Below are 10,590 nucleotides of genomic sequence, written 5' to 3'. Positions count from 1 at the left end.
ATAGACTGATATAGACTGAATTCTGGTTCACTAATGACTTTCAGAGTCTGTTTAAAATCAGATTTTTACCCTCTTTTATATCGAGTTGTAATTAAGGCAAAAATTTCATCAATATCTGTTTTATTTATAACAACTTCACAAGGTGACTTTGATAGCCAAAATTTCATGACGCAATCTCAAGTCTTAGGTCAAAACTCCTTAGTTTTTTTTTTGCTGTAAACATAAATTGTCGTATTTTACCATTATAGGTTTGAGAAGGATAGCTTTAAGATTTCCTATTGTCAAATAAGTTTCATCACATACAAGCCAGGTAACAGGCGAGGAGGGAAAGATGGTGGGTTAATTACCGGGCGACAGGTAATGCACAGGTAAATACGACGTCATCAACATATAGTCAAAAACACATTTACATATGAGCTCTGGAATGGTAAAAACAAATTTAACTTAACACATTGCAAGCTTATTAACAGAAATTAAGGCACGTAAACCTGCCCTACTTATTTTTGCTAATGAGAAAACATATAACTATCCCTTTAAAAATCTTGACATTACGTAAGAAGAAAAGAAAATAGAGCCTGTTGACTTTCCTTGAAACATATCAACTTTATCTGCAATGAGAGTTTCCCGATGTGTCGCACGCTATTAAAAATGTTCTGCTAGATCATTTGTATCGTAGGAACAAAACCGCATGCTTGACTTTAACAGCTCATTTAAAAGAAAGAGTTACCAAGCGCGTTACATAGCAAATCTGAACCGCCTTATGTGTTGGCAGGAAAGAAAGTTCCTGTTAATGTTATCAATTGTTTATACCGTAATTAAATCATAAGTCGCCGCATAATAGATTATTTGTCCACTTTTTTTTATAAGAACAGATAATTGTCAGCGCTGCTCATCAAATAAAATGTTTAATTGCAGATCCAAAGTTAATTACTCTAATTGTAAGGAAGTCAATGCGTCTTATATTTGAATCTTCCTTTCTGAATGGTAGCTATGGTAAAAAAGGATACACATGCCTGAAGTAATACAACTGAATGCTTAAAGAAAAAACCAATGCAGATTTTCAACGTTATCTAGCTGTAAGTTTTCCATTTTTTTAGTTTTTTTTTTACGTTCTTTGTTTGATGCATTGAATTTTTATGTTAGTATGGTAAGAAGAATTAATTGTGAAATATTTTTTAAGGTTCAATTAGGTTTTCTGGTTTATTAGTTGTAAATGTTAGTCTAATACAAACACATGATGATGTGTAAGTTGTGATAACTCATCTAAAAGATTTAGGAAATTTTATTAAGTTAGCTCTCCAATGAATTTATATAGTTAGAGTAATTATTGTCATCAAACATTCTAAAAAAATAGAAATCATAGAGCCATGCAATGACGCCATTACAGGAAATCTTTTTTTTTTCAGTTATTTAGAAAACAAAGTGTAGAACTGTTTATTGCCATACTGCTTATTTGAACCTTCTTGAAAAAAATCATACTGGCCTTTTAATGCAGCACTAACCACGAAACAAAAGGTTCTAAAAAATGCTAATTAATTTTTGAGCTCAGCTGTTTTTCTTTTTTCACTATATGAATGATGTAAACAAATTTGCAACAGTCCGATATTACGAATGTGTATGTGTTTATATGTGTAACATTCGAAGAAAAAAGACCATTTAATCTCACCAAGAACTACCTATGAGAAGTTATAGGGAGGGATAAATGGTCGACTTCGATCAGGCTTGAATCATAATGTTTGGAAAATCCTAAACTAAGTTGTGCTCAATGTGAATTGATATAACGCAGTTATGCGTATTTTTTTTAACCAACCTGTTGGTTATTACGAAGCAATTGACCTTCGCGAGCGAAGCGAAATTGTGGAGCACGTTTGCTACACGCGAGGTATACCAAGAGAATTATTGAGATCCTCAAAATTTCGATAGAAAAAAATTATATAAAATCAGCGTAAAGAAATAGGACTGATATTTTTGCACACAAAGCTAGGGTATTTTTTTCTAATAAAACAAATAAGTTTGGACCGAGGGGTTAAAGTATAAGTCCATTAAAAAATGCAATAAGTACGGCTCGTACCCCCCACCCACCTCCGGATTTTGACCCACCGTCTTTTGCCCTAGATTATATGTCCGTTGAACTTGAACACACGGAGAGAAATATGCTGTGAACAAGAAACGGTAGTCGGCATTTTAGACACGCATATTTTACAGACCTAAAATATGCCTTATTTCTTTGTATTATAGCTAATTATTGTATAAATAATTAATTAATTATTTTGCAATTTTGCTTCGAATACTATTATAGTTGTATTTTAATGAAACATAATAGTATTAAAACGGTTTTCTTCTTCTGAAAAAATTTATTGCTAGTCCTGTTTCTAATCGACTTTACTTGTGTATTTTAAGCTTTTTTGTTGCTGTGGTTTTCCTGGAGTTTTTAGTTGGATTGGAAAGCTCCTGTGTAAGCTACCTTTTTCTAAAGAAATATTGAAGTAATTTGTACAATTATAACGCACCGACCTGTGTTTTATTTTATTGTTTCTAAGAAGATGTAAGAATACAATATTATCAATTTTAATTGGTTTTATCCAAACAAGGTAAGGCACACAAAAGGTAGCTAGCTAGAGCTCTGTTTTGTGTAAGAGAATTGAAATTAATTTCTAGAATACATATGGAGAAGTTGTATTACTACCTAACTGATAGCCAGATATAGAAAAACCTGACAAAACAAATAGGTCTGGGTGCTAGAGTGAGCTGACCAACCGTTTTTCATCACAGCTTTTTATTTATTATATAAGTAACCTGTTACAGTAATCAAAAAAATAACCACTTTTGCTATCAAACCAACAGCAATGTAATTATCAATAGGAATTAGTTGTCCGTACACCCTCCCTGAGAACAAGCTTTAAAACGACATTAAAACTGTCATTTAAACAGAACTCCAAGGATGCCCAAGCCGCACACGTCCTCTAAAAGGCGTGGGCATTTTCGAAATTGCTTGTAATTCTAGAACAAGGATGCTGATAAGCTGCATACGGCGTAAAAAGTGCGGGCGTTTTTGGTCAAGTTTGGCGTTTTGAAAAAATTCAAGTATTCGCCCTAAAAAACCCGCATAGACCATAAAATTAACTTACTATGTGGTAGCAAAGTTCTTAAAAGAGCTGTTTTTTGATCGTTTTTGATAAAATTTACTTAAAACAAAATATATAAACTTTATTAAGTCCTTTCTCTTAAAGCATCTTTTTTCTAACTATCGTCCGCAAGGTATGTTGCAAGGTGTTGAATTTTGGGAATGCTCCAGGCAAGTTTGGGAAGTGCGGGGGGGTTTTGGAAGGCAATCGCCAATTTAATTTGAAAAGGTGCCGGAACTCGCCCTTATATCTGTGGGCGTTTGCGGCTTATTGACACCCTCTTATTTTAGAATATTCTCAGGGGAATAATAGACCAATAAAGATTACATCACAGTTTCTTGTCCACCTCCCACGTGTGTTTGGGAACAACCCACATAGAAAAGTTCATTATTTTTTAAATTATTTGTGTAAAAATTAATCAAATACTCGCGCAGTCTATTCGCAAAAAAAACAAAACTGTTTTCGCGCAACAATTTGTTCTGCAGCGCGTTCATTTTCCTACCTCGTCCCCAGGGTTCTTCTACGCTATGATATTCAATTTTAATACATTTCGGAAGATGTTAGCGCCAAAGAAACAAGAAGCGCTAGGGACAAAGTATTGGGTAGTTTAACTTGCTTGCAACTTGCGAAATGCTTCGCAACCTTTCTTTTTTAATTTCTAGTATAGAAGCAGTTCCTTTATGCACTGTATTCCATCAAGTAGTGGTGTGAAATTTGAAAACTACTGGAAAGCTAGTTTATTTGCTAAAGCCACGCGAGTACGCTGAGTCAGTTCCCTGGAAATAAACTACCCAATACTCTCTACAGAAGTACACGGCACAACTATTGCTACTAACTGTTCCACATAAGAACCATAGAGATATTATAACTAATGAAATTATGTTACAAGCTTCTTTTTTTGAAGTGCGGTGACTGACCTATGTGAAATGTTAATGACATGGGAAACCAGAAAAATAAGGTCTGTTGAAAATTACATTCGCTGGAGCAAGGAAGTCCAAGTGTCTGCATAATTAAACCGTCAATTTTGGGAGCAGGTGTGGCACTCCATCTTAGATCTAATTTCACACAAAGTTACCTCTTACCTTTACCCTTCACTAGGTGTTTATAAGGGCGTTGTACAAGTTTAGATACAGGAATTTTAAACAACGGCCAAAGTGGTCTAAAAGTGACTAACATTTATCATGCTGTAGTCACCCATGCAAATGTGACAACTTTTATGTTTTGTTTGTAAAAAATAGAAACGCGTTTGAAAATGTTAAAATATTTATCAGTTAACTTTCTAAGTACATCATTAAACTTCAAACAACTGAAAAAAACTTTTATAGTTGATCGTATGGCCTGTGTACTTAGAAAAACAAAAAAATGAATTGATAAGTATTTTGACTTTTTCAATCTCAAGTTTTCTCCTTTCTAATTATTTTCTAGTTCGTTAACAAAATTCTTATAGCCATACAAGCTTTCCTTACAGGCTTAAGCCTATAGAAATTTATTAACTTCTTTCGATATTTTTCTAAAAGTATAGGCCAATTAAGATTTTTAATGTTGCGTGGCACGTGTCAATATCTTGAAGGAAATCATATTTTATTTATGACGGGGCTCTTTTTTGTCGGTAAAATTTACAGCTGTTGTGCAAGGGATTTATCAGTTGTATTTAAATAATGCAGGAAAAATATTAAAAAGCGATATATACAGAATGTTATTTAACTATTTTTCTCCATGTAATATCTCAGCGGTTTTAACTTGTTTCTGCGAGAGCATCAGTACTGGCAAGAAATTGTAACTGTGGTTTTAGAAAAATAAATGTAGACCTTGTTTGTTCGTTTTGCTTGCTTTGTTTTTCTAAGAGTTGCTATATTGTGACAAAATATTTATTTAAAACTAATTTTTGATTACACTAGGTTTATATGTTCAGGCAATGTGATAAATTTAGGAATTTTGTGTAATAACAATGACTCTAACCCTAAAATCTAAAATACACGGTAAGTTTAAACGGACCGTTTAAATGTAAGATAGAAAAACTTACCGTGTAAACAGGAAAGATGTACAACTTTTTTCGGTTTTATAAGTTTTTTTAAAAGTTGGACATGTTCAACTTTTGCTAAGTTTTTTCGATTGAAATTAACAGAATGATTAATGAGCTATTGTTTAAACTAAAGATTTGAGCATATTTTTTCAATTTCTAATCATAACCGGTTTTTTTCTTCAAACATTTACCCTGCTGCTGCTAAACAATACCCGCCACGGAATATTTACGTGTTTTCCTTTGGTATTCATTGTAAAAAGAGAGTTTTTTAAAAAACTTATACAATTTATCTAAACAGACAGGTAGACAGGTATATTACCTGCAACGAAACTTATAAGTTCTTTTCTTACAACTAAACGGTCCGTTTAAACTTACCGTGTATTTTAGCCTTAACCCAGAATATCCCGAGAATATGCATAATTTCCAATAGAATATATATTTCTATTGATTATAATTCTAAAAATATTTAAACACCATTTTTTCGTAATATTTTTTTTTCGGCGTTTAGGAGTACTTTTGCAGTAAACACAAAATACAGATCTATAGCTAATGTCGTATAACCTAGAATTTCCTAATTATTGATTGCGTATACCCAAAAGGGTTAGCTAGAGTGGTTATCACGAAGCAAGAAGAAGACAGTAGTTAGTTAGTTAACAGTTGTAGTACTAAGTCACTAAACCCTTTTATAAAAGGTAAGGAACAAAGATAAGGAGTGCATCTATCTAAAATATTGAAAATAATTATGATCATTGTCTATGTTTTAACATTTGTTTGAATTGATCAAGTGATGAGAGAATGTCTTCTATTAGATGAAGAACTTACTGATTGTATACAAATCTTAGGCTGAAAGAAAAAAGGTGTTGGACGGAATTTGGATTTAAGACAAATCTGGTAGGTGAGAAGCTGGATTAAACATTTCAAATAACGTGCTTAGGTTGTGAAAGACTTAAATAATTGATGACTAGTCATTTAAGTACAACAAGAGAGCAAATGAAGAAATAATATCTGTGTTATTGTAGTTTTTATAAGTAGCTACAGTTTACAACTTAAATTATAGACCCTGTTTTGCTGTGTTTTAGCTTTCATCTCTTATCAAAATGCTGTCCGAAGTGATCTTACTTGTTGCATTTGGAGTTGTGTATATCATTCTAAAAACATACGTCCTCCATGTGTATCGTAGCTTAATTGGCATGCCACCTGGACCATTTCCTCTTCCAATTATTGGAAATTTGCATCAGTTAGGTATCATGGCGCACGAGCATTTGCGCATACTTTCAAAAAAACATGGCGATGTTATGAGGATCTTGATTGGCTCCGAAGTTTCGATCGTTGTAAGTGGAACAAAGGAAGTGTTGGAAGGGTTAGTTACAAAAAGCGTTGACTTTGCTGGTCGAAAACCGACGTATACTTTGAATTTGACCAATACAGGAGGAAAAGGTCAGTATATTTGAAACTTCATATAATCGCGAACGGGAAGGAAAAAAACAGGGGAAATTTATTACTCGATTTTAATAATATTGGCTATGAAATATTGAAGGCTCAGTAATTGCTTCAGCAATAATTTATAGTTTTATCAAAACTTAAATATTAATTATTCTATCAAAACTTAAATAAATATTAAGTTTTTACTTACTTGTAGCCTTGTGGCAGAGCGTTCGCTTCCAGTGCGGGAGGTCTTGGGTTTAAACCCCAGTCAAGTCATGCCAGAGACTATTAAAGTGTGAATCTATCCTTTCTGCTTAGCGCTCACCATGAAAATAGGATTGATATCTTAGGCGGTTGTCTAGTTGAGCGGTTGTCTAGTTGAGTGGTTGTTGTGTTTGCATTATTTTCGTAGATCAAATGGGAGCTTTAAATGCACTAGGACCCCCTTCGAAGGACTCCTGTTAATAGCAGTACCAATAGGAATTAAAGAGGTCATCCGGGGGAAATAATTTTAAACAAATTATAATAATCTTCAAACAGGTATAGCGTTTGCGGATTACAGCCGTCGTTGGCAATTCTTTCGTAAAATGGGCCACCAATCTATGAAAATGTATGGTAGTGGAATAAAAACAATTGAAGAATTGCTAACAAGAGAGAGTAGAGAACTTCACAAAAGATTTGATGAGCAACTTGGTGTCCCTGTTGATTTACATCATGAGCTAGGTAAAGTAATATTTCCCATTTATATAGAACTTAAATCCCTTTTCCCACATACAGTGGTATGTGGGAAAGGGATTTAATTCCGACAATTCCGATAAGTTGGCAAAAATTCCACCAGTGCGCTCTTATTAAAAACCTTTGTACAAAAAAAATACGCTTTTCAAAACCATGATACACTATTGGTACCTCATAAACATTGCCACCAAAACCTTTGAAGAAAAAAAAGCAGTTAAGCTAAATTAACACCAAAAAGTAAGTTCAACGTAGGTATTGATTACACATGGCAGCCGCAAAATGACGTATACTCACTTTTGGTTTGCCGCACGACGCTGGAGCGAATTCAACCTTGCTGCAGCGTTTTGCGTTGTCACATGCTTAAATAAAAATTTTTCATTGTTATCCGAAGATCACCAATTCTGATCAAATAATTTTAAATTCAATGTGAACAAAAAATGCAAAGGGGTTGCGTCGATGTTCCGTGCCACAGAGAACTATGCTTTCAGTGTGAATTTAGCTTTATATAATTTCATTTTTCAGGTTTAGCCGTGATGAACGTCGTATGTGCAATGATCTTTGGTCACCGCTACGAAATAAATGATCCAGAATTTCAAAACTTGATAAAATCTAATACACTGTTCGTGCGTGGTTTCGAATATGATAGTTTCATCGATGTGTTTCCAATTCTTCGCTACCTGCCAAATAAAAGAATAAAGACAATCTTGTATGGTCTAAGTTTACGCAATCCTGTTATAAAAAGACATTTGCAGCATCATAAAGAAACATTTGACCCTAAAGTGGAAAATAAAAGTGATTTAGCTTATTCATTACTGACAGCACTAAATGAAGCAGAAAAAGAGGACCAGATTATCAAATCATACCTAACTGATGAATTACTAATTGCCATGTTGGACGATATGGTAGGAGCTGGCTCTGAAACAACAACAACTGTTCTACGTTGGTCTGTAGTATATTTAGTCAATTCGCCAGAATCTCAAGAAAAGTGTTATCAAGAAATTATGAACGTCATTGGCAAGGAAAGATTACCTGTGCTGTCCGACAGGTTATCCTTGCCTTATGTGGATGCATTTGTGCACGAGACGTTAAGAATGAGTTCGATAGCGCCCATGTTTGTTCCACATAAGACCACATGCGACACGACGTTGGCTGGATATTCTATCCCAAAGGATACACAGGTATAACTTTGTCATTTTTTTAATTAGGTTTTGCCTGATCTGATAGGAGGAGATTGAAGGTATGGAAATAATACAATAAAAAAGGAAGGCATTTCTTACTGCATATATAATTTATCGTTTGTACTTTATTAGTGAAACATTATTGTACGACCTTCTTTCAAATAAAGGCGTAGTTCAGGTTTTATTTTGTACTTACATAACCATCATTTATTTACTGGTTAGGTTATTTTTAACGGATACGCATTACACAGAGATGAAAGACAATGGGAAAAACCATGGGAATTTCATCCTGAGCGATTTCTTAATGAGGAAGGAAAGTTATTACCACCAGGGCATCACAAGGCGTATTTACCTTTCTCTGCTGGACGTCGTATATGCTTAGCTGAATCTTTAGCAAAGATGGAGCTTTTTTTAGTGATCAGTCAAATGATAGCTAAATATAAATTTGTAAAGTCTTCAGATCATCCTCTACCAAGTATGATTGGCGTTCCAGGTTTATTTTTAGGACCTGCTTCTCATAAAGTTCTTATAGAGAAAAGAATGTGAAGATATTCGCACTTGCACCAGAAGCTGCAGCAATTAAGTCTTAAGTCCGGTTTCCATACAGTAGCTTTTCCGCCCAGTCGTATCTTTATTTGGTGATTTTCTGGTCACTAGATGTAAATAGCAGATATTCGTCGCAGCAAAGTTTTATATTTATTTTATGCAGCATGAATAACAACGCAAGAGAGACATGTGACAACCTCGTCATCATATGCCTGAATGTCTCTAAGGAAAAAGGTTATTACTTTGCACCTCCGCCATAATTATTTTTTTTTCTACTCAGAACAATTGATTAATAGATATTTTTACTTTACGTCTGGAGGAAACAATGTATATGTGGCTTATCAATGGCTTATCTGAATACATATTTTTATTTATTTCACATTATGCTTTTATTCGATTTTAAGTAGAAATTCAATGCAAAAGTGAAGCCATTCGCGTTGTTGCTAGACATCTTGAAATGTAAATCTAATTAAAAATTCTCACGTAATTCAAGTAGATTTCTACGTTTTGATTCGCTGTTAAAGTTAAAGTGCGAAAAATAGCTCGCAAAAAGTGTAGGACGTTCTTCCAATCGGCCTAACGCAATAACTTCATTATCATTAAATTGATTTAATTATTCGTTATCGTCACAATCGTTGCTTAATATTTCTGTGACAGCCAAAATTTCATTATTTTTCTGTTGACTGAAGAAATCCGTAAATCACCACAATGCTGTTTCTACTAACTTTCCATCATCAATAATTTGTTTGTTGTGGTTGACTATTTTAAACTTTCAGCGCAGATTCACTTGAAGATATGTGGTACATCAGTACATGATGGTGCACTAAACCTTTGAAGTGTTTATGACTGTTGTTTTTCATGACATTAGAGGAACATTTTTTGCTAACAAGGCAGACAAATTGGTTTTTTTTTACCATTATTTCATCAACTAAAACCTTAGATTGGTTCTCATTTTGTCTCATTTCCTGTCTTTGATTTGACATTACTAATTTGCTAAAAACTCTGCATGACTAAGTGTATAAATAATGTGATAAATACCACCTTTGAAATTTGCGTTTGGTCTATCATGTTATAACAGTTTTTAGGCACATCACTATTAGCAAATATAATACCTGGACATGTTTATATAAGGATTACGTCCAAACTGAAATTCAATATGTATGTCGTAATAGATGATTTTTTTAATTTGTTGATATGTTGTCAACAATTGGTGGCATATTTCTAAAAATGAAGAAATAATCTCTACTATGTCTCTTTTCATCTGGATAACAGCAATTTTATTGCTCATAAAAATCAATTTTGTTTTAACGGGCGTGAAAACAAAAAGACTGGGTTTAATTACAAAAATAATGTTGCAAAGTGCAAACATTTGCAAACACTTATAAAACGTATTCTGTGTGCTGCATCAACAATTAAAATAACGAATGATCCTAATACGTTAACTAGGTTATTTTTTTGTGTAATCTCAGTTGAAGTTATTAATTTTTAGCTATATTTAAGAGTTGCAACAAACACATTTTTCTAATTTAAAAATATTAAATGATGACTAAAAAAAAAG

At 33.5% G+C, this 10,590-nt stretch overlaps 1 protein-coding gene across 2 annotated transcripts; it reads left to right on the top strand.

The window, feature by feature from the left end:
- The first annotated feature begins 987 nt into the window (after positions 1–987).
- LOC130634454 (steroid 17-alpha-hydroxylase/17,20 lyase-like) lies at positions 988–9,411 on the top strand. Of its 2 annotated transcripts, none has more exons than XM_057444626.1 (5): positions 988–1,076; positions 6,228–6,585; positions 7,114–7,296; positions 7,831–8,486; positions 8,709–9,411. In XM_057444626.1, the coding sequence occupies exons 1-5, from the start codon at positions 1,032–1,034 to the stop codon at positions 9,030–9,032; spliced, it is 1,566 nt and encodes a 521-aa protein (XP_057300609.1). In that variant the 5' UTR covers positions 988–1,031; the 3' UTR covers positions 9,033–9,411. The 2 variants fall into 2 exon arrangements, with proteins under 2 accessions (XP_057300609.1, XP_057300618.1); XM_057444635.1 differs by lacking the exon at positions 988–1,076 and adding an exon at positions 5,966–6,039.
- Positions 9,412–10,590: the final 1,179 nt, after the last annotated feature.

Source organism: Hydractinia symbiolongicarpus, chromosome 1 (assembly GCF_029227915.1).
Source record: "Hydractinia symbiolongicarpus strain clone_291-10 chromosome 1, HSymV2.1, whole genome shotgun sequence".
Taxonomy (NCBI): domain Eukaryota; kingdom Metazoa; phylum Cnidaria; class Hydrozoa; order Anthoathecata; family Hydractiniidae; genus Hydractinia; species Hydractinia symbiolongicarpus.
This window is presented reverse-complemented; position numbering and strand designations above follow the sequence as displayed.